General features: G+C 62.5%; 1 protein-coding gene across 4 annotated transcripts; it reads right to left on the bottom strand.

Moving 5' to 3' along the window:
• Window positions 1-2,787: 2,787 nt before the first annotated feature.
• On the bottom strand, window positions 2,788-22,304 carry GRK2 (G protein-coupled receptor kinase 2). Of its 4 annotated transcripts, none has more exons than XM_045486015.1 (21): window positions 22,085-22,304; window positions 11,560-11,636; window positions 9,752-9,825; window positions 9,538-9,639; window positions 9,341-9,415; window positions 9,154-9,215; window positions 8,372-8,423; window positions 8,006-8,097; window positions 7,513-7,612; window positions 7,340-7,418; window positions 7,120-7,250; window positions 6,738-6,832; window positions 6,556-6,663; window positions 6,290-6,356; window positions 5,907-6,049; window positions 5,298-5,364; window positions 5,123-5,218; window positions 4,735-4,897; window positions 4,442-4,578; window positions 4,207-4,320; window positions 2,788-4,100 (listed from the first exon to the last, which is right to left on the bottom strand). In XM_045486015.1, the coding sequence occupies exons 1-21, from the start codon at window positions 22,195-22,197 to the stop codon at window positions 3,936-3,938; spliced, it is 2,112 nt and encodes a 703-aa protein (XP_045341971.1). In that variant the 5' UTR covers window positions 22,198-22,304; the 3' UTR covers window positions 2,788-3,935. The 4 variants fall into 4 exon arrangements, with proteins under 4 accessions (XP_045341971.1, XP_045341972.1, XP_045341973.1 ...); XM_045486016.1 differs by having other exon boundaries at window positions 4,207-4,317; XM_045486017.1 differs by having other exon boundaries at window positions 5,907-6,007.
• Between the last annotated feature and the right edge of the window lie 575 nt (window positions 22,305-22,879).

Raw genomic sequence — 22,879 nt, 5'->3', positions numbered from 1 at the left:
GCCGCGCGGGCGGGGCTCGCTGGGGCGGGGCGGGGCGTCGGGCCGCGCGACCCCTTGCCTCCCGTAGCCATGGCGACCGCAGCCGGGGCGGCGCGCGCGCGCGGGGGGCCGGCGGGGGGCGCTGCCCAGTCGCCTTGGCAGCCGCGCGAGCCGGGGAAGGAGCCGGGGCCCGCGTCTGCGGGACCCTGGCCTCAGCCGGGCCTGGGTCTGCGAGGGGCGGGCTGGCGGGCTGGGCCTGACTACGGCTCCGCCCTCAGCCTGCAGGGGGCGCCCCAGGTCCAGCTCAGACCCGGGTTGCGGGTCCGGAAAAGGAAGGAGGGAGTCCGGGGGCGGGGCGGTTCAATCAGGGGCGGAGCTTGGGCCCCCGGGACGTGCGCACGCATGTGCGCGTGCGTGCTCAGCGGGCAGTGGTCCTCCTGTCCTTGGGTTTTCCGCGTTTCTCCCGCTGCCGTCCGCCCCTTCCCGGGTTTTCCTACCCGCCGCGGGTACCGGCTATGCCTGTAAGGGCGGGTGAGCTGGGGGAGCCTGGCTCCCTTTGCCGTCGCCTCCGAGATGTCCCTAACTGCTGGCCAGCTTAGCGTAAAGCACCTTCCCCAGGGACCTAGGCCAGTGTTTAGTGGTCGCCACACCATGGGCTGGGCCCAGCCATGCGGGGAGACGCCCCGCGGGGGCACCGCAGTCAGGGATGAGAGTACTGGGGAGTGGGGGCACCGCAGTCAGGGATGAGAGTACTGGGGAGTGGGGGCGGTGGGCCTGGCTGGAGTCAGACCTCTCCTGGTGGACTGCCCCCCGTAAATGGCTGCCTTCACCCACCGCACAGATCCCTTTTGCAGAGGCTGCACTTTGCTGCCAGTGTCAGGAAAGGAAGGAGAGTTTCGAAATCAGGGCCGGTCCCTCAACCCACACCGGAACTAGGGTGCAGGCCTCAGCTAGCTGCCTGAACTCTGGCACTGTTACCCTAGACTTAGCCTGGGGTCTGGTGTTGGTGGGTGATGAGGCAGCCGCCAGGCTTGGCCAAGGCTGATCCTCTGGTCTCAGTCTCCCGGTTTGTAAAATGACTGACTACGTATTTTAACCTAGAAGTTTGAGCTGAATCTCTGGGCTGGGAGGGTCAGGTTGCCATTTTCACCCTGCCCTCTCGTTGGGGCCAGGTGGCTCCTGTGCTATCTGGGATCACTTTGCCACCCCACCCTGTGGTATCGTCGGGTCACTGTGAGGTCCTTGGTTCTCTGGCAGTTCAAAGGCGTCTGAAGGTCCAGAACTCTACATCAGGCCCTGCTGGCCACCCCGCTGCAGCCCTCTCTCACCTCCACCTTTTTTGAAAGGGGCTCCTCCCTCTCCCAACCTTTTCAACCCAAATCTAACAGCACTTCTCAGGCCCAGCCTCTCCTGATTTCTGCAGTCTTGAACACAACTCCCCACCAGCCTGTGAATCCTAATTCCACTGTCTTCTCAACCCTTTTCCAGGACCCCTTGTCCCTCTCAACCCGCAAGTCAGGCTTCTGTCTCCCTGCCTGAAAGCCTGTTTCTAATGACCCTGATGCCACCCCGAGGACTGCATTTCATCAGTCATCATGGGACTCTCGTGGGACATCTCTATGCCTGGTGTCCCATGCTATCCCATTAGCATTACTAAAACCAGATCTGGTCACATTCACCCTCTTCCCCCGGGCTGCACTCACTGCCTGTTGTGAGGCTGAGCATGCCCCAGACCTCCCTGTGTGCCCTTTCAGACTCCTACCTCTCGCTTGTCCCCAGGTGCAGCCCGTTCCTGGTGGGCAATGTTCTTCCCATCTGGCCTCCCTGCCTCCTATCCTTTGCCTCCCTCCATGCATCATGTGCTGGGAAATCAGTGACTTGTTCTACAGCCGGCCCTCATCATGCAGCTTGTCCAGAGCCTTCAAGGGACTTCCCAGAGCCTAGCCAAGTTCAGACCCCACGTCCATTTCCAACTTCATCACTAAGTGCACGCTGGGCTCTGGGCCAGGATTAGCCTAGCGTTCGGGGCCTCCCGGGCTGGCTCCTTCCCACAGTGCTCCTACCAACCTGAGGCACTCCTGACTGCCTGGCCGTTTCCTCCATCAGGAACATCCTCCCCAACGCCCCACCCCAGTGCTGCAGGCCTAGCTCAAAGGCCTTTCCCTCCCAAGTCTCAGCCTCTACCCCCAGCAGCCTTCCTTCTCCACCTGCCGTGCGTGCTGTGCTCTGGCTGTGGGCCCCTCAGCCCTGCCCAGCAGAGTCCAGCACGGAAGGGGCAGCAACCAGCATCACCACATGGGCCTGTAGGGCAAGTATGTGGGGAAAATGAGGTTGAGCAGAGCCTCCGGGTAGAGACCAAGTGCTGGGGGATCCCTCAGGCCGCAGGAACCCCTACGGGGGGGGGGGGGGGCTGCACCGCAGGGCAAGAGGGGAGGCCAAAGCCAGAGCAGTCCAAGGGCCCAGAGGCTACTGCGTGACCCCAAGGGCAGAGGTGCCTGACTGCCCGAAGGGTGTCCTCAGCACAATGCCTGGCGAGCTGAGGTGCTTGGCCGATCAGTCCCAATGTGACACCAAGCCCCTCTTCCTGCTTCCCCTTGTGTGGGAGGATGAGCCGGTGGGGCGGGAGAGGAGGCGTGGAGCCCCCCGCCCTACCCCGGGGAGGGATTGGGCCAAGGCAGGCTGGCCCTGATGCCCGCTGTGGCAGCAGAGGGGACCTGGCACCACCAATAAATACCCTCTCTCCTCAGGCCCTAGCCCAGCGGTGGCTGAAAATGGTCACTGGGCACAAAAGAATCGGACACGGTCAAGTCAGGCACCATTTTTTATAAAAACGCATAGTCTCATTTTCCACTCTTTAAAATCACATTCAAAAATCGGCAAAGGAGCGCCCCCGGGAGTAGATGGGAAGGGAGGGTGCACCAACCCAGCCCCAGGGGGAGGGGGCGCGACACCACACACGGCAGCGCGACTGGCACAAGGGGGCATGCGGCGGGCGGGGTGGCGCCCTGTGGGCAGTGGCACTGACGGGACGTGGGGCTATGGGGCTGGACAGCCCGGGGCGGGGGGGGGGGGCACACTGACCAGCCCAGGGTGGCGAGGGCTGGCCCCCCCCGGCCCCTCTCACTGTGCTGCCCGGCCCGTCAAGGCTGGTCACCTATGGTCCCAGGCAGATGAGGCCTCACCCAGCCCGGGGTGGGGGGGGGGGGGGCAGGGGACCTCAGGGCCAGGCTAGGCCAGTGTGACACAACCCACAGCTGCCTTTCTGTGGTCCCTGAGCCCGGACGCTCGGCGGGGGAGGGAGGGGGGACCGCAGGGAGGGCAGCCGCAACTGCTGCCAATGCCAGGGTCCCTCAGTGTCCAGGGAACGTGGGAATGGAGGCGGCCAGTGATACAGGCGCTCTTCCTGGGCAGGGGCACAAGAGCTCGAGTCACTGCGGCCGGGCCCTGGGGTCAGGGAGATAATGGGCCCCTCCTCCACCGACTGGCTGGAGGACAGGACAGTGCAGGACTGTGCCCCTGTCACAGGAGGGGCTTCGGTGGGAAAATTCAAGTAGTATCCCTGGCTGCGGCCTCCCCTGGGGTGGGGGACGCTGGGCCACCCCACTGTGCTGTGGGCACAGAGCCTGAGGGGACACAACGCGGTGCGGCATCGTCCCTGGAGAAGGGCCAGGAGGGCTGCGGGGGCTGCTGCTCCCCCCCCCCCCCGGCCCCCTGCTCCCACCCACAGGAAGACACTGGGAGGGGAGGCCCCTGGAGGGTCGGGGCTGAGGGCGGCTGGACAGTGGCTGGGTCGGTGGCAGCAGGAGCCAAGGCAAGCGGGCCCCCCCTGGGGGCTGGGCCAGGCTGGGGCCACAGGAAATCACAATAATTACAAAATAAAACCTTTTCCGCTTTGCGGGAAAACAAATAATAAAAATTCGACAAAATAAATTAGAGGTTTATAAAAGGCGGGCGGGTCAGAGGCCGTTGGCACTGCCGCGCTGGACCAGCGGCACCTTGCTCAGCTCCACCACGGGCGAGCGCGGCTTGTTCTTCATCTTGGGCACGCGCTGCACCAGCTGCTGGGCCTCGCGGTACGCGTCACGAAGCTCCTTCTTCCACTGCACCAGCTCAGGGTCACTCTGCGGGCACCCGGGGCCGTCAGACGGGGAGGGGGGAGGGGGTCTGGGTGCCCGAGGCTCCCTTCCCAGCCCGCCCCACCCGCCGCCGGCCCCTGGCCCCACTCACGTCGCACTGCAGCACAAACTGTTTGCCGCCGCGGATCTTGAGAAGGAGGCACTTCCGCTCCTTGATCTGCGTCTCCTCCACAGACTGGATCTCCTCCATGGTCAGCAGGCTCTGCTGCAGGGCGGGCGGGAGGGGCGGGAAGGGGCGGGAAGGGGCGGTGAGGCCGCGGCGCGGGCTGGCGGCCCCGGGCACTCACCCCGCCTCCGGCACCCGCGGGCACCAGCCCGCTCCTTACCGGGGCCTCGCCCTCGCCCCGCCACTCCAGCCGGTTGGGAAACAAGTAGAAGTACCGCCTCTGCCACTGCGTCAGGAAGGGGTTGCCCATCTTGGACATGTAGCCATGCATGATGCAGTCCTTGCCCAGGGCATAGTCTGCCGCGAGAGAGTGAGAGGCGCGCTCAGCCAGGCCCGCCCGCGGCCGGATCCTTGCTTCGGCCTCCCAGCGACCTCGGTGGCTTTCCGAAACCTGAGCCGATTTCTCATCTCCAAACTGCCCAGTGGGTGCCCACGGCAGCTACGAACCCTCACCTTCCTCGTGGCCCAACTGCTTGTTTTTGGTTTTCTTGCGGGCCTCCAGCCGGTCAGTCTCGGCATTGATGGTGTCGAAGACCGTCTCGGCCACCTCCTGCTGCCACCGCTCCGAGATGGTGAGGGGGAAGTTGCGGTAGAGTTCCTGGTCACTGTCCAGCAACTTCAGCGAGTAGACAGGGCAGGGACATCCATCCGTCAGCCACAGGCCTGCCCAGCCCCAGGGCTCCCAGGCAGGGGTGGGGCGGCGGGGGGGGGGGGTCTGGTCTCACACGGCCCCCCACCCTCCCAGGCACGTTTGGGGAGGAGAAGCCTGAGGCCCAGCGGCTGACAGAGCCCTGCAGGCCAGGAGCAGGGCTCATGTGAGAGGCCAGGGCAGGCCCGGTACCTTGATTCCTTTTGTGTCCTCCTCGTCAAAGGAGCCAATGTCGAAGGCGTCAGCAGCGTTCACCTCCCCTCGAGGGGGGATCAGCGGGGGAGGGTACTGCAGCAGAGCACAGGCTGGGCATCAGCACCAGGCAGGGGCTACAGGGCGCCCGCCTGGCCCTGCCCCAGGCTGGTACCTTCTGCAAGAAGACCATCTGCCAGTCCAAGGAGCGGAAGAAGGGGCTCTCCTTTACCTCCTGGGCCCTGTGGGGAGATGTGGGTCATCAGGCGGGGGCGAAGCCTGGGCGCCGGAGCAGGTGGCCCAGGCTAACTCCTGCTGCCGCCGTTCTCTGGCTCTGCCACCCCGGGAAGGTTCCTTAAACCTCAGCCTGTTTCCTCATCTCTAAAATGGGGAGAACGGTTCCCACATCATAGGGCCGTTGGGAGTCTTCACATTTGTAAGTCTTGCGACATCGTGCCCAACAACTTAGTAAATGCTTAATAAACACAAAAAGCTGTTGCCATCATCATGATCATCGCCACGTTTGTTACAGGGGCCCTTCTGGAAGCCCGTCCCCCAGCAGCTCCGGCAGCTGTGCGCCAGGCAGCCCCGTCCCCTGAGAACACTGGATGGGGCTGGCCATCTCCCAACCCGTGGACCCCTCAAAAGAGGCTGGCACCAGGAGGGGGCTCCAGTGACGGGACACAGCCCTCATCCTCAGGCTAGCCTAGCAGCATGCCCAAATACCCAGGGCCTGGCAGGGAGGGAGGGCCTGGGACAGTTGGCCCTGGTCCCGGGCACTCACCCTCGACCCAGGCAGCCCAGTCTCCGGTTGACATCCCTCTGCAGCAGCCCCTCCAGCAAGGAACGGAGCTCGGGGGAGAAGGAGTCGGGCAGCTCCACAGCCTGCGGGGAGGAGTGGACACTGGCAGGGTCCGAGGATGGGACCTGGCCCCCGGCACAGGGAAAGACAGGGCCCACCTTCCTCATTTGCCCCCAGCGGGCACATTTGTTCTGACAACACAGGGATGGGAAGCCTCTGGGGCAGGAGGCCAGAGTAAGGATGAGTGGCCCAAGTTTGTTGTTATTTGGTGGGAACCAAGAATCCATGACCCTGACAACGCACAGGAGACCCCATCCCCACGGTGACCGCCCCCCATGGACTCCACCCAGCCTCCCTACACTCACCATTGTCAATGTCATGCGGTCAATCTCGTGCTTATCTTTGGTCTTGTGCTGCCGAAAGGGGCTGTGCCTGGGCAAGAAGCACAAGGTCAGAGGATAGGAATGGGGAAACCGAGGCAGGGAGCGACAATGATCCTCATCCAAAGCCAGGGATGGTGCCGCCCTAACACCCAGGCAGCTGTAGCCCCCCTCCCCTAGACACCTACCTGGACTAGGGATGAGCTCTTCCCTGTCCCGTCCCGCCCGCCGGCCGGGGAGGGCCCACTCACCCCCGCAGCAACTTGAAAAGCATGCAGCCCAGGGAAAACCAGTCAGCGCTGCTGTCGTAGGCCACGCCCTTCTGCAGGACCTCAGGGGCCATGTACCCGTGGGTGCCCCTGTGGGAGCAAGGAGGCCATGAGAGGGTCTGGCGGAGGGTGCGGGAAGGGAGAGTGGGGGGCCGGGCACTCACACGCTGGCGTGGGGCTTCTTCTTGGAGAAGTCGCAGGCCAGGCCGAGGTCTGAGATGCGCACGTGACCGTGCTCGTCCAGAAGGATGTTGGCTGGCTGTGGGGGAAGCCCAGTGAGCAGCCTCAAGGGTGACTCAGGACAGGGCCTGGCCAGGCAAGATGCCAGCTAGGTCACTGTCCTCACCCTGGAGTGTCGTGGGTGTCCAGGGACAAGGCCCCGGGTGGGGTCTTCCCCTCCTTTCCCCAGTTACAACCGGAGTCCAGAAAATGGCTGGGTAGGGGGGCCGGTGAAGAAGGGAGCAGCCAGCCGACTCTGTCCCAGACGCCCCTGCTCTGGGCCAGGCGGGCCAGTGGCGTGGAGGGGAGGGGGGGGCAGAGCCTCACCTTCAGGTCCCGATAGACAACGAAGCGGTTGTGCATGTGCTCCAGGCCCAGGATGATCTCGGCCGCGTAGAAGCGCATGTCGGCCTCGGAGAAAACCCCGTGCTGGGACAGGTGGTAGTGCAGGTCCCCGCCTGAGGGAGGCAGCCCCGCAGGGTGGCGCTCAGCTGCGCGTCCCAGCCCCCAGCCCCGCGGCCCACCGGGGGCCAGGCCGCGCACTCACCGTTCATGAGATCAAGGATGAAGCTGAGCTTGTCCGGCGTGTGGAATGCGTACGACATGCACACGATGAACGGGCAGTCCTGGGAGGGCATGGGAGGCCAGGTCAGCAGAGGCCGCGCACGGTTCCGGGACCTGAGGCTGCTGCAGTGACCTGCCCGGGCCCTCCTGGCTCACCCCAGTGCTGACGAGGGACAGCATGATGCGCTCGTTCAGGGCCAGGGTCTCCCCCTGCTTCATCTTGATGCGCTTCTTATCCAGACACTTCATGGCGTACCTGGTGGGGGGGGGGGGGGGGGGGAGGGGAACGCTGGCTGGTCAGTCAGTCCACACGCACCTTCAGCGCAGAGCCCAGGGCTGTGTCTGGGGGGGGGGCGGTCCATGGGGGGCGGGGGGTGGGGGCGAGTCCTCAGGGCTCTTGCGGTGAGAACTGGACACTGAGACGAGGCAAGACAGAAGGCAGGAGAGAGTACTGGTGAGGCGGGGCCTCTGGGGGCCTGTGGGGGGCGGCAGCACCAACACGGAAAGGGGGGAGACAGTAGCCTCTGCAGAGACCTGCCCACGTAGGACCTGGGGGCCCCGATCCCCTCACGGCTCTTCCATGCACACCCCCAGGGGGCCCTCCCCTCCCTCAGGCATCCCACTCGACGCTGGCTGAGCTGGCGCTCACATCTTGCCCGTGTCGGCCTTCCGGCACCCATAGACCTCGCCGAAGCCCCCTCGTCCGATGATGCGGTGCACGCTGAAGTCGTTCATGGTCAGCTGTGGGGCGGCAACAAGCAGGGTCAGAGCACCCAGGGCAGAGACACCCCGGCAGCGGTGGGGCCAGTCCCGGGCCCGGGACCACCCTCGCCACGCGCTTACCTGCCCTGAGCCACCCTCACTGGGATCCTGGCACCGAGCCCACAGCCACCGCCCTGGGGGCTGAAGGGCAGGCTCCCCTGACCCGCCCAGCCCTGGCCGAGCTTCGGTGCCCAGCTCCCTGGGAAGGGTGGAAGGGAGGGAGCAGTCTTCCATGCCCACCCGGCCCACTCACATGGATGTTGAGCTCCACATTCTTCCACTGGCAAAATCGTGTGAATTTATCGCTGTAAGAGAAGAACCAGGACTCAGATGAACTTCAGAAAGTGGGCAAAATGATGCTGGGTGCGAGCCTACCCCCCACCACTGCCATTGTCTGGGGTCCCGAACCTCAGCTGTCCTCTCCTGGACTCCCAAGAGTAGCGCTGGCCCAAGTGGGTGTCAGATAAGCTTAGAAAAGAGGACCTCCGGTCTGACCTGGACTTCCTCCCACTGTATCCCTGACAATGCTCATCTCATCCCTGCTTGTACACCTCTAGTGACGCAGCACTCACCCCTGTGAAACTCCCCCTCCGTTGCCTGGCAGCTGGGACCCTAAGAAAGCTGTTGCTCACATTAAGCTGAAATCTGCCTGCAACTCCCACCCACCAGGCCAGCTCTGGCCACGGGGGCCACAGAAGAAGACGGTGTGTCCTTTTGTGTCACCCTGATGCTTCTCAGCATAGATGGGCCCAGCAAGGTGCTCAACAGTCCATGAGAAGGAATGACACTTAGGTGGTCCTTCACACCCCGGAGAATCCCCTGGGGCTCGGAGATGCCTGGCACTAAGAAGGACAGGGTGGGACTGTGGAGGAGGTGGTGGCTAGGAGCCTGTCCCACTTCTCAGGAGTCCCTGCATGGGGCCGTTGGCGGGGCCCAGGCACCCGCCCGCCTGGATTCTCTCCTCCACACCATCCACACCCCTTCTCAGAGCTGCCTCTTCCTCCCCTGCCCCTCCCGCATACGCTCTGCTCTCACCTCTCGATGAATTTCTGGAACACATCCCCTCGGAGGTTCTGACAAATCTCTTCAATGTATGGCTAAGGGGAGAAGCTGGAGGTTGGTGACTGAGCCAGACTGGGAGCCGGCCAGGCTCCGTGACCTCAACGGTCCCAGGGTGCCCCTGGCCGGGCAGGGAGGCAGCGGGGATAAGCCCAGCACGCACCTGGAAGAGATCCGGAGGAACCTGCTTCTTCACCAGGTGGCCCTGGACGTGCTCAGTGGCACTTTTCGAGAAGGGCTGCAGAAGACAGAGGTGGCTGTGAATCCTCTGCAGGGCCCCTGCATCCCTGCCCACACCCCAGGCCGCTCTGGGCCGGCGCTGGGGTCTAGACCTAGGGACGGGCTGGCCGCGGCACTCACGTGTGAGCAGGCCAGCAGCTCCTTCATGATGTAGGTGTCGAAGACCTCCCGGCTGCGAGCCAAGCGCTCCTCCTCTGTCTCCAGCTTCTCGTATTTCTTGATCTAGAGGACAAGATCCCCACAGGTGACACAGAGGCACCAATAGCAGGCATCTTAGAGACTGAATGAAAGCAGCCCCACCTTCTCCCCTCTCTGCAGGCGGCGGGGGCCTCACCTCCTCATAGAACTCCACCAACGGCTTGGCCTCCTCTAGGTGTTTCAGGCAGAAGTCTCGGAAGAGCAGGTACCCTGAAAGCAAGTGTGTTGGGTCACACGGGGCCACGCCCCTCTCTGGCCTTCCCGTCAGGGCGGGCGGCGTGGGCTTGGGGCTCCCTGGGCGGAACTGGCCAAGGAGGCAGCAGAGGTGGTCTCTGCCCCAGGCAGGGACAGGACGAGGCGGCCCCAAAAGCTGTCACCAGCTGAAGATTCTCAGTTTCAGGTTGAGGGGTGCCCGTCTCCCAGAACCCCAGATGTCAGCTGGAATGTGATGGGTGCTCCGGGCGCTCTGGCGACGCAGAGGCTGACTCCGGCTCCCCGCCCTCTCCCTGCCGTCTAGGGCCTGCACCGCACCCCACTGGGCGGGCTGTGTGGGTGCAGATCCACCTGGGTCAGGCCAGAGCATGGCGGGCAGGAGGAGGGCAGCCTCCCAAGGGGCCCACGTCCCTCTCCCTGGACGCCCCATATCGTGCCCCCGCCGTATCTGGCCGATTCTCACAGCAGCCCTGAGGAACAGTTGCAGAAACACAGCGGCGGAGGCCTACTACCCGCTGGGAGGCGCTGGGAAAGACAGGCCAGGGGGTGGGGCCTCGAAGGGCGCGAGGCCACTGGGGAAAGTAAGAGGCGGGACAAGCTATGGGAAGGGCTCCCAGGCCTCACCCCTCCCAGGGAATGGGGGCCCGAGGCCCGGCCCCAGAGCAGCCCTGGAGAGCAAGGGGGAAGTAAGGGCAGTCCCCATCCCTCCAGCCTGACACGGGTGACCAGCCTCGCACTAGATAGCTTCCAGGCCTCTTTGGGGGGCACTGCCTGGACACCTCCGGCAGAGCACACAGCCGTCACTTCTGGTAAAGGCGGCCTGGCCTTTGAGTCACTCGTGACCTGGGTTTCCCAGTGGGCAAGGGGCTTTCACTGAGGCCAACTCATCTGGCCCTCCAACAGTCCTGGGCAGCAAGGCTTCTGAGTCCTAATTCCTAGGTGAGGACACCAACAGGCTCAGAGAGGTAAAGCCACGTGCCCAAGGTCACACAGCACAGGCAGGGGGCCGACCCAAACTGTGCTTTTTTGACGCACTGGCTCCCCAACACTGACTTCCAATGCCTGGTCCTGCCAGGCCAGGCCAGGCCACTCCCACTTCAGAGCTGAGATCCTGCTCTCCTCTCGGGAAGGCCGAGCCAGAGCTGTGTGTGCCTGAAGCCTGCTTCCCGGGAACCACCCCAACCCAACCTTGCCCTGTGGGCCAGCGCGGCAGCAGCGGCAGTGTAAAACAAGGGCACTGGAGGAGGAGGCTCGAGGGGCCACTGAAGCAGGTTGCTCTCAAAGAGGGCCCATGGGGGCGGGGGCGGGAGACCACAGCTCGGCAGGCGCCACAGGAAGGGCCCCGCCCCTTCCTGTCAGCTCTACCAACGGCCCCGCAGCAGCTGTGCCTGCGCCAAGGGGAAGCTGCAACTCTCAAAAACAAAAACCCAAAGGAGGAACTTCCCCGGCCGCCCTGGAAGACTGCTGGGCCCCCACCCCCTTCACGGGGCTCCCGGGGCTGACCGCCAGGGGCTGGGAGGCACAGTGGGTCACCATCCCAGGGGACGCGGGGTGCTCGTCACAACCCTGCCCCGTCAGATGGGAGGCCAGACCTCCAGGGAGGGAACAGAGGCCAGCCGGCTGGGGTGGGGGCAGGAGAGCGGCCTCAGAGTCCTCCTGCCCCCTCGCCCCAGGCCCGGGGCAGCCGGACGGTGGCGGGAAGTCCTTGGGGCTGGCAGACCTCGTACTCACCCAGCTTCTGGGAGAAGATCTTCTCAAAGGTCACCTCGCCCCGGTCTTCCAGGTACTTCTGCATGACGCTTCGGATGCTGAAAGACAGCGGGGGTGGGGGGGTGCCCTCAGTGAGCCGGAGCCCCCGGGGCTCCTGCCAGGCCTGCTGGCCTTGCCTCTTCCCCCCGGGATCCAGAATGTCACTGTTCCCTCCAAGAAGGCAAACTACCAGCCCGGGCCTGCCCACCTGGGCTCTGTCCCCAGAAGCTAGGGTGGCCAGCAGGTGGCTGCTCAGAAGTCCGGTCCCAGTACTGCCTCATGCTGGCTTCAGGAACCTGGCCAAACCTCAAAAGCCGGGCCTCACCATCAGCAGATGATGGGTAACCAAAATGGGGCCTATCCTTACCACGGAATACTGCTCGGCCATAAGGTGGGACAAAGCACTGATATACAGAAATGCTACGACATGGATGAACCCTAGCACGCAGCGAAACGAAAAAAGAGTCACAAAAGGCCCCCAGTTCTATGATGCCACTTACGTCGCATGTCCAGAACAGGCAAATCTACAGAGACAGAGAGCAGATTAGTGGGTGCCAGGGGCTGGGGCACAGAAGAGGAGTGACTGCCAACAGGTAGGGAGGGGGTTTCTTCTTGGGGGTGATGGAAATGTTCTGGAATTAGGGTGAGAGCTGCCCAATTAGGTAGGGTGAGAGTTGTACTAAAACCCACTGGGCCGCACTCTTTAAAATGATGAATTTTAGGGGCTCCTGGGTGGCGCAGTCGGTTAAGCGTCCGACTTCGGCCAGGTCACAATCTCGCGGTCCGTGAGTTCGAGCCCCGCGTCGGGCTCTGGGCTGATGGCTCAGAGCCTGGAGCCTGTTTCCGATTCTGTGTCTCCCTCTCTCTCTGTCCCTCCCCCGTTCATGCTCTGTCTCTCTCTGTCCCAAAAATAAATAAAAAAAAAAAAAAGTTGAAAAAAAAATTTTTTTTTTAAAAATAAAATCATGAATTTTATGTTATGTGAATTATATCTCAGGTTTTTTTACACAGTAATAACAAGACGAAACAAAAACCAAGCCCCGGCTCCTGTGTTCCTAACATCTGAATTAAAAACATGCCCCTGTGTCCCTGGGTTGCTCGGGAGGGCAGCAAGGGAGAGGCTGGCCGTTGTGACCATGGAAAGGCCAACCCAACGGTCCCCACCCGGAAAGCTCACCTTCAACGCCAAGGGCTGTCTGGGCAAGCGACACGGGGCTATCCTTTGTGCCCGAGACAGACCTTGCCGTCCCCTCCTCCCCGCTCCTGGGTCACCTGTACACCAGCCCTGCCGGCCTGCCTGTCACGCCTCCACTGGCTCAGGCTCCCGAGGAACACTCTTAGCTGCCTGTACCGGGGACCAAGCTGCGCAGTCACACCTGAGCCCAGGCAATGCTCACAAGGCCCTTAGGATATGTGGGGCCACCGGCAGGCCACCGACAGAAGATGTCGCGCTGGTGAGGACCAGAATCAGAAAGTCTGGGCTCTGTGGCCCTGCATCCCTCTTGGAGCCCAGCGCGGGTCACCAGGGCCTGCTGCACGTTTTCTACCAGAAGGTACCACGTACCCGGGACCTCCAGGCAGGCCCTCCCAGGGCGCAAGTTCTGCATGCGTGGCTCTAAGACATGACACAGTGTGTGACAAAGCCTGACAGGACCCACTCAGGAAGGGAAGAGTGTTCTGGGCCATCACGAGAGGCTGTGTGGAGGAGGAACTTCACTGGGTTCCTCAGCGCAAACAGGATGTCAACAGGTGGCAAAGCCCAAGGCAGGTGGGTGGATGTGGGGACAAGCAGGGGAAGACCCGGCCAAGGTGAGCAAGAGGCCATCCCAGGCAGGAGGGAGCTCGGCTAGGGACGCTTGGGAAGCTCAGTCCAGGGAAGGCAGAGTCTGCTGGAGGCCCCACAGGAGGAAGCCCGGGTAGTGAGACACTAGAGGGACGGCCAGCAAGAAGGGAAAGAAACAGGGCTGGGTGCGAGCAGGCTCGGGCCATCGGGCAGGCAGAGGAGTTGACCAGGCCAGCGGGATGGCAGCCCAGGCCTGCAATGGTCTGGCTCACGAGAGAGGTGTCTGAGGTGAGAACGTTCCAGGCAGGGCCAGTGTGGCCCACGGACGCTGCCCAGCTGCTGGGCCTATGCTCGGAGGCGGGGGGACTCCTGCCCTTTTCTGCTCAGCACTCTCCTTCTGAGACGGTCTGAGCGGAAGCCCCGGCTCCACTCCCCCCAGGCTTCCGCTCGAGTTTGAGCCACACAAGGAAAGGCCACGCAAGATAACAGGAGAATTTAGAGCTATCTAAATGACTCCCTCCTCTGCTTCCCTACCCTAGAAGGCTGGAAGATGCCGTGACCTCCTCCCACAGCAAGAAGGGTGCTGATGACCAGGACAGCCCTCCCGTGTCCCTATCCTGCGACTCCAACCAACGAGAGCGGAGCTCCCAGCTGAGGGCCAGTGGCTTGGTGGCCCCACGCCAAAGTGGTGGCCACTTCAGAGCTGGTTCCCTCAGGAAAGCAAGGATGCCCTCTGCAGTGGACAGGGGCTCTGAGGCCAGGATGTGGTCCTCACCCAGGCCGGCACCGTCTCCCCTCCCGACTGTCACACGCCAGCTCACTTCCACCAGCCACCATCAAGAACACATCTCCCCAGCCCCAGGGGACCCACAGAGACTCACAGGCACTCGGGAGGCGAGGCCTGATTCCAAGGCCTGCTCTGTGCTCACACACGGCAGAAACTAGAGACACCTGCCCTGGGACCTGCAGCCCAGAGACCAGAGCCCCTCATTTCCTGTGAGGGAGAGCTTAGGACCTCCTTTTTGGAGGACAGGAAGGCAGGCCAGGGGTGTGCTGGGGTGCAGCATAGCAGCCAGGGCCCAGTGCAAGGCAGCGAAGGGCCGGCAGGGTCTTGAGACCAGGCAGCCAGGAGTTAGGGGCTCGGAACCTGGGGCTCCGTAAGGGCCAAGTGCCTGGATTTCACCTGTAAGGTGGAACAGGAAGGCTGGATCCTCACCACCCCTTGGCTCAGCTCTTGGCACGCCATGTCTGCACCCAAATCCTGTGTTTGGGGACATTTTGGTCTATGGAAGGGGATGGACAAGGTAATAAAGTGGGGGGCGGGGAATCACAAAATGTCAATCCCCCACGGAGGTGAGTGGTCAGATGGAGTCAGGTGCAGTCAAGCGGGATGATGTCCAGACGCTTCAGATCCAGATCGGAAGCCCCCCTGAGCCCCAAACTGGCTTCCTGGGAATCAGCGTGGCTGACACCAGCTTAGGGAAGGCAGTGTGATGGGAACACCCCCCCCCCCCGCTTCCCATCACAGGACCCGGCGACACCCAGAACGGCTGGGAACCGGACCCTCCAGGGAAATGCCCTCTCCCCGAGGGCCCGTGGACGAGGGAGCCAGCCTGCAGCCCAGCCTTCTCCCTTCCCGGTGGCTCTGCTGTGGGGTCAGCCCAGGAGAGAGCAGAAAGTGGGGCACCGGTGGCCAGACCCCGCCTCCCCTCTGGAGCTGCATGGGACGCCTCTCTTCCCAGCCCACAGTACTTCACTTTCTTCCTTAAAAAGAAAAAAAAAAAAAAGTTTTCTAAATAAAATAAACAACCCCCCCCCCATCCAAACACAAGATTGGACTAAGCAAAGCCTTGAATGGAAGGCCCCCAAAGCGACAGCGTTAGGGTTTCCTGTCTGTTCTCATGGGGCTGGTGGCCAAGGGAGCCGGTAGTTTAGAAAAACGTGTTATGGGGCACATTCCAGCCGGGTGGCAAATACAGGCTGGCACGGGCAGCAGTGGTGGCCTCCTGGGCTGGGTCACCTTCCTCTCCAACACCCGCTCCCTGATACTGGCAGAGTCTAGGGTGGCGACGAGCCCAGAGCAGCACTTCTGCCCCCACCCAGGCCAACAAGTCCTACATACAGGAGCACGTGGCTCCCCGATCAACTCTGGGTTGTCGGGAGAGCCAGACGCCTGCATCCTCCCCGCCAGAAGGACCCTCAGGCGCTCAGTCTCTCTGGGGAAGGGCCCCTGGCTGCCTTGGCTCTTGCGGTCAGGGGGACACCCACGCCTGAGTTCCAAACGGCTCTCCCCAAGTCCCCTCCGTGGAGGAGGCCAGGCCAAGTCACAGACTTTAACCGTCCAGTTGGCCCACTTGTGAAATGAGGACGTCAACAAATTTCTGAACTGTCACCACCGCGCTGGCCAGTTGAAAAGCCTGAGGGGGTGCCTGGGTGGCTCAGTCGCTGAAGCAACAGACTCTTGGTTTGGTTTCAGGTCATGTGAGATCGAGGCCCGAGTCCAGCTCTGCACTGTCAGTGCAGAGCCTGCTTGCGATTCTCTCTTCTCTCTCTCTCTCTGCCCCTCCCCACCTCATGCGTGTGAGTGTGTGTGTGTGTGTGTGTGCGTGCACACGCTCTCTCTCTCTCTCAAAATAAATAAACTTTTAAAAATTTCTAAAAAAAATAAAATGAATACATAAAATAAAAAAATAGAGAGCCTGAGAGGACACAGCAGAATTGTCCTAAGACGCTAGCCTTGCTGTGAGAGCTCCCCTCCTGGAGGCAGCCCTCCCACTGGGATCCCCCAGACTGCACCTCTTCTAGAACATGATCATAAGCTATTTGGTCTCGTTTGGGTCTTTGCCCCACACCCTCCCACATCCTCAGAGGGTGCCGCCTGCTGCCAGGCCTCCTGACTGGCGAGCTCTGCCCAGGGCTGGGGCCAGGTGAGTGGCTCACAGACCAGCCTCACACACTCATGCTCATCAGCCTGAGGACCCAGGGGTGGGGGGTGGGGGGTGGGGACAGAACCTGATACCAGCCCCTGACGAAGCAGCAAGGGCCCTGTGGCAGGAGGGCCTGCCCTGTCTGGCAGGGAGCTGCCGGACCCTGCTGCCTATGGCCGGGGCTGTTCGCTTTGGCCCCAGCTGCTCCCAGGAGCAGGCCAAGCCTGACACTGAGGGGGAGAGCGCATCCTCCCCCACAGCCCGGAGTGTGGGTAGGGGTGACAGGACGGCAGGCAGGCAGGAAGGGGGTGAGGGCTGTGGGGGAGAACTTCCGGTGCCTTCTGGAACCACATGGTTCAGAAGAAAGGCAAGGTCCCTTGCTCTGTGGCACAGAGGCTGATCCTGGCCCTCTAGCAAGGGCTGGGGGCAAACACGCTTGTTTTGTTTTGATGGTGAGGAAATCTAGGCTAGAAGCTGAGTGGCCTGCCCAGCATCCCACATGGAGACAGCAGCCAGAAAATGTCCAACTCTCCCCGAGAAATGGTGACTCGCCAGGCAGGGGCCTTCCCCTGCAACCTCTGCAGAGGACCCCGGACTTGTACCCCGGCTGCCTCCCCCTCCGTCCACTGCCAGTGCTGTGGGCAGCGGGTAGCATCTCTCCTGGGAGCCCGGCGGGCTACGGGCAGCTTCGGCTGGCACCTGGCAGGCCGGGGTGTCACCGGGATGCCAGAGTTGCGAAAGCCCCGGACGGTGCAGGATGGCACGGGGGCGGCAGGGCCTGGTGGGTCTGGCACGGCCACGCCTTGAATAGCCACGCTCTGGGAGAGGACAGTGAACAAGCCAGCAGAGCAGAGGCTGTGGCTGTGGCAGCGGCTCCTCTGTGGCATTTCCAGGAAACCTGGCACTGAGGTGGCAGCAGGAGGAGGAAGTCCCCTGGGGCTTCTTATTAATATTTCTCAATGACTTGCCCTGGGGCTCAGTGTCCTCAGCTCGAGAACAGGGCCGCATACCAAGTGGGAGAGACCAACCCTGAAGGCCACCCGGAAAGGCCAAGCCCAGGGAAGAGAAAAAGACACGCACTAGGTGTCACGCGCACAAGCACCCCCCCCCCCTCCACACAAACGCCCAAGCCACCCAGGCTCCCAACAGTCAGTGCGGTGGCCACGACGTGGCTCCTTGCGGGATGTGCGGGGTGGGGGGGGGGGGTGCTCTCTGGCGGCCTTGTCACATGTCACGGCTTCTATGCTAACATGACCTGAGTACCACACCCTGCAATTTACTGCCATTATGTTAAAACGCACCAAGAACAAAGTTCCGGGGCCCCGTGGCCCGTGGTTCCCAGAAAGGGGCTGTCCACCCCGACCTGGGTGGCCTGCAGAGTCAGAGAATGCCCCGCTCAGAGACAGAGCTGCTAACACTTTTACACCAGAAAACTCGCTTCTGAAACCCTGCTCCTCTGCCAACACAGATGCTACCCTTCGAGGCAGCAGAGATGCAGAGAAGGAATGTTATTTAGAAAAAAGCTGCAGCCAAACATGTCATTTTCAGTATCTCTTACTTGAAACAGATCAGTGATAACCTGAGTACAACTCTCTGTCTTATGTGACCAACAGAGCACAGTGGCCCCTTGGGGCCACAGGAGGAAGGGGCAGGTGTGAGGGAGGCTGTGCGATCCTCAAAGACTCTCACATGCTCCTGGTGTTGGCTGTTTGCTCCGAGGCAGGAGCAGAATATCCTGGAAGCACCAGCCGTGCGCGCGCAGCCCCTGGGTGCCCGGGGCGGGGAGGAAGCGCCGCTGCAGAGTGCCTACACCTGACGTCACCGGGAATTTACTACTAGGGATTGATCGTGCATTAATAGGACACGTTATTCCTGGTTTGACAGAGCCCAGATTCCCCTGCACAGATTCCAACCCATAATGCTCATGCTCCCTTCAAATCCACTTACTGAGGGAACAGCGGGAGGGCGGGCGAGCAACTTAATGGCAAAAATGTGAAACCCCATGGCCTGGAGAGGAGCGCAGATGGGAACAGACGTCCCAGAGACCCACTCCTGAGCAAAGGAGGGGCTTCAAAGGCCCAGAGGGAATGACTGCTGAAAAGATCACCTTGTTTGGCGGGGTGTGGGAGTGAGGAGGAGAGCTACCGCTGGGGTAGAAAGTTCTGGGTGAGGGACAAAGGCTGGAAATAAACAGCGTTTTGCTGGTGATGGAGAAGTGGAGGAGGAAGGGAGGAAACCTTCCCCTGCACCCCTTCCCCGCCCCCCCCCCCCCATACAAATCGTGGGCAGGAAGTCCTGGAGGCAAAGAGTTAACAGGAACGAAGGAGCAGAGGAACAGTGGCCCGGTCTGGGAGCCAGGGAAGCCAGAAAAGGGCAGGAAGGAGGAAATCCATGGTGGGGGAGGGACCAGGAAAGAGCTGAGAAAATGGGAGGCTGCAAGAGGCACCCGGCTCCGACAATCTGCTGCTGGGGCTGCCACTGTCACCAGGGAGGGCAGGGGCATCTCCTGGGACCGCCCGAGCGAGGCTCCTGAGCCAGGAGCCCAGAGATTAATTACACCCGGCCTCCGTGGTCATATTAAGCAAATGACAGTAATTACAGGACCGCTGCTGGTGGAGGGAGAGCAGCTCCATCGGGGAGAAGCACAGACCACAGGCCCGAGGGCTGAAGGAGCACTGCGAGGTCATCCCTGGGGGGCGGGCCCTGGCTTTACTGAAGGGGAAACGGAGACAGGTGCAGTCAGGAAAAGGGACATGCTGGGATCGCAGCAGGATCACAAGCCGGGTCTCCTGTCTCCCAGCTACACAACACTGCCTCCTTCCATGAGGAGGTCGAGAAATGGGTCTGTTCCCTCAGATTCTATAGGGTGACAGAAGGGGAGGACCCTGTGCCAACTCAAAGTGGCACTGTGCCTGCCCAACAGCTCCTGTTCCTAGCCCTGACAAGTCAGAGCTGATGCCAGCCCCAGCTCCCGGCCAAGCCACAACCTGGGCACCAGCTGCAGGCAGGCTGCCAAGACGGACCACCCCAAGGTGGGAACGTCTCCAAACGGCATCTCGTCATGGACGAACCACGGCCATTCTTCCTGACCCTGACCTTGTGGGTGAGGGGAAGACGTGACCCCAGGCAGGAGCTGCCTCCTCCGCGTACTAGCTTTGTCAGAGCGGCTCCATTCTGTCCCAGGTGACGGGGCAGGGGCCGGGCCTTGTGCCCTGCTGCTTCCGGGCCAACCCCCAGACCACGGCAACCCAGACGAGGGGTGCCCGAGGGGAGAGCAGAGGGGGTACAGGGTTGTGTGGAGGAAATGAAGCACAGCAGGGGGTCTGGAGACCTGAGTTCAAATTCCAGCTCACCTCTGGGACTAAGTCTCCTCCCCTTCCTGGGCCTCAGTTGCTTCAAGTATTAAACGGGAGAATACCACCTTCGGGGCCCTGCTTTCCCACAGTTGTGGAAAGAATCAGCTGGAGTAAAAGCTCGCTTGCAAACTGGGAAGCGCTAGGCAAATGTAAGACACAGTCATCGTGACCTTCCAGGGCAGGAGGCATCCGACCCACCAGGTGTGCGAAGCATAAAAGCAAAGGCTGGCATGTCCTCCGTTAGGAGAGGCCTGGCCTCAGGTCACCGACGGGCGCTGCGAGAGCCTCTATCCATCTCACAGCAGTGGTGCATCTGTCCAACGCTGTGCTGCTGGATGGCGACCCCCTATGAGAAGCCATGACACCTGGGTCTTGGTCTCCTGCTGTTCCCCTAAAACTCACAGCCTGGTTCCAGACATCACCCGGGGTATTTCTTGAGCAACTGATATTTCTTGGGCAACTGCTACACGTGAGGCATGGCCGTGCCAACTTCACAGGTTGGTTTTCGGATCAACTGAGATGACAGATGTCATAATAAATAATAAATTGTTATAATTCCCACCATCGTTCCTATCAGCATCGTCACTACCACAGATGGTAAAGGGGACGGGAAAAGAGGAACATCTCGTTTCTCAGGGTTCTAACACCTGCAGGGCCAACCCAAGGCGGGGCCCCATCGGGAGCAATGCATTCTGGGGAGAGATTACCCAAACACAGAGAGTTCCAGAAAAGGTTCTGCCTGACACTTTGCAGAGCCCCAACCTGCAGGAGGGTCTCGAGGCCGCAGCCACCAAGGAGAGCCGTTGTGAGCCCCAGAGGCTAACTCCCCCCCGCCCCCCGTTTCCTCCCTCGTGGCTTTGTCATTTCTGAACTCATTTTTGTTCTAACTGTCGCTGCTCCCTGGACAGCCCCCAGCTGACAGTCAGCCTGGTTCCTGTTTTGAGAAATCTGATTGCAAATGTCTTAGAAAAAAACGGGCCCTAACGGCCTTTTCAAAATGCAGACCAATTTTCCTCTCCCAGGCCTGGTGTTCAGTCAATCCGAAACCCAGTGAACAGGGCACAGAGAAGGGTGCTGGAGATGTAGCCAAGGCACTCCCCACAGCTTTGCACTCTGCTTCAAAGGCTTAGGACGCCATGGGGTCACGACCCTTATTTCACGCTACCCACATTTCACAGATGAGAAAACCGAGGCCCAGAAGCGGAGGGGAAGGGACTTGCCCAAAGTCACATGACAGCTAGGACAGGCCCAGGTTCCCAGGCCAGCCAGACTTCCAGCATGCCAGCTCTCAGGCATGAGCAATCATGGTGGGCACACAGCTGTCGCAGATGCAGAACAGCCAGGCCCCGGCTCAGGCCTGAGTAGTAGACATGACGTGGACGTGGAAGCCAGAAGCCCTGATCTGGTGGCGAGGCGCCAGCCTGGACTACCTGTGACACAGGGCGAGCCGCTCACCTCCGGGGCTTCTGCTTCCCCACCCGTTCGGTGGAGACAAAACTGCACCTGTCCTACCTGCTGACAGGTTGCAGTGCGGCTCACACAATGGGAAAATACTCTAGAAGCCATAAAATGCTGGCCAAACCTCAGCAACGGTCCATATCCTGAAGAGAACGTGCCTACATCCTGAACAGTTTCAACTTTGATACCGGGTGCAGTGACATCAATAGTCTCAGGGAGAGGTGGCAGCCGTGGTCCAGCTGCTGCAGAGGTGCCGGGATATCCTCTGGCAAACAGCAGCCACGGGACACCACACGCAGGGCCGCCAGAGGAGGCATCGGAGGGGAGAGGGGCAGTGGGTGTCTCCCCCGCTGGGCTGGGGCACGCGCGCCACACCCTGCTCCCCCCCACCACCACCCCGGCCCCCAGAGCACTCTTAAACCCTACCCCAAGCCAGTGACCCTCCAGATGGGTGGGGGAAGACCAGGAAGACTTGCTGCCTCCCGCAAAACCTCACGCAAGTGTCGACCAGAGAGAGGGGGCTAGGAGTGGGGGTGCTGCAACCCCAAGGCGGGGTGCCGGGAGTCGGGAAAGCTAAGGGATGGGGGATGTAGTCAGGCCAGGTGGCCGGTGGCAGGTAGAGGAGGGGACCCCACGGGGACCAGGGGCTGCCGGGAGGGGCATGAAGGGCAGCACGGGGCCCCTGTGGGAGAAGGCAGGAGAGCGGGGCCGCCGGGGGCGAGGGCAGGCAGCGTGTACGAAAGGGAAGGGAGGCAGTGGGGCAGGGGGCACTGCGCGGCCCGGGGAGCCGGCGGGGCCGGGAAGCCCCGGGTTCAGGTGCACTGGGCCTGGGGCCGAGGGGTCGGGTCGGGGTGGCCGAGCCTCGAGCGGTGGCCGGGGCACGGGGCACTGGGGGGAGGGGGGGGTCAAGGGGCCAGCGGCGGGGTGGTCTGGGGCCGCGGGCTCCGGGTTCGGGGAGCGGGCCCGGCCGGCGGCCGCCTCACCTGGGTTCGGGCAGCAGGATCTTCTTGCTGGCGCGCGCGGCCGGCGTGGCCTTGCTCTTCTCCATGGCCATCAGGTAGCTCACATCGGCCAGCACCGCCTCCAGGTCCGCCATCTTGGCGGCGGCGGCGGCCTCTCCCGCCGCTCGGCTCGGCTCCGCTCCGCTCGGCGCGCTCGGCCCCGGCCCGGCCGCTCCGTCGGCCTCGGGCGCCGCCGCCCGCCTGGCCCCGCTCGGCGCCCGCGGCTCCGCTCGCCGCGGCTCACAGGCGGCGCCGCCCCATGGCGCCGGCTCGGGCCCGGCCCCGGCTCGCTCCGCTCCCGCCGGGACTGCAGTCGGGCCGCCGCCGCCGCCGCCGCCGCCACCGCCGCCGCCCGCGCCCCGGAGCCGCCGCCGCCTCCGGCCCCGCCTGCCGCGCACAGCGCCAGCGAGCCCGCGAGGGGCCGGGCGGGCGGGCGGGCGGCGGCGCCCCCTGGAGGCCGCGCGGGGCTGGCCCGAGCCTGACCCCCCTTGGCCGCACGGACCCCTTCCCAGACCCGACCCTGACCCCGCCCCGGGCCTGGGCCGTGGCCCTTGACCCCAGACCTGGAACTCGCCGCGGGACCCGGGACCGAAGACGACCCCGGACCCACACCTTGACCACAGCTCGGATCCTGACTCGGACCTCAGAATCCACAACAGACCGTGGCCCTCACGCCAGACTGGCACTTCAGAACATGATCTCGCGGACTTGGACCTCAGACGCTAGACGTAACCGCTGACTTCTGGATCTTGGTGGAAGTGTCTGACCTGATATTAG

This window comes from Leopardus geoffroyi, chromosome D1 (genome assembly GCF_018350155.1).
Source record: "Leopardus geoffroyi isolate Oge1 chromosome D1, O.geoffroyi_Oge1_pat1.0, whole genome shotgun sequence".
NCBI lineage: Eukaryota > Metazoa > Chordata > Mammalia > Carnivora > Felidae > Leopardus > Leopardus geoffroyi.
This window is presented reverse-complemented; position numbering and strand designations above follow the sequence as displayed.

What these genes read in the sequence shown, in the direction of transcription:
- GRK2 (XM_045486015.1), bottom strand. Translation starts at nt 22,197, where the DNA reads ATGGCGGACCTGGAGGCGGTGCTGGCCGATGTGAGCTACCTGATGGCC. An exon ending in AAGGCCGACACGGGCAAGAT is followed by an intron (nt 7,613 to 8,005) that starts GTGAGCGCCAGC and finishes CCCCCCCACCAG; the next exon opens with GTACGCCATGAAGTGTCTGG. An exon ending in CATCCTTGATCTCATGAACG is followed by an intron (nt 7,251 to 7,339) that starts GTGAGTGCGCGG and finishes TGCCTCCCTCAG; the next exon opens with GCGGGGACCTGCACTACCAC.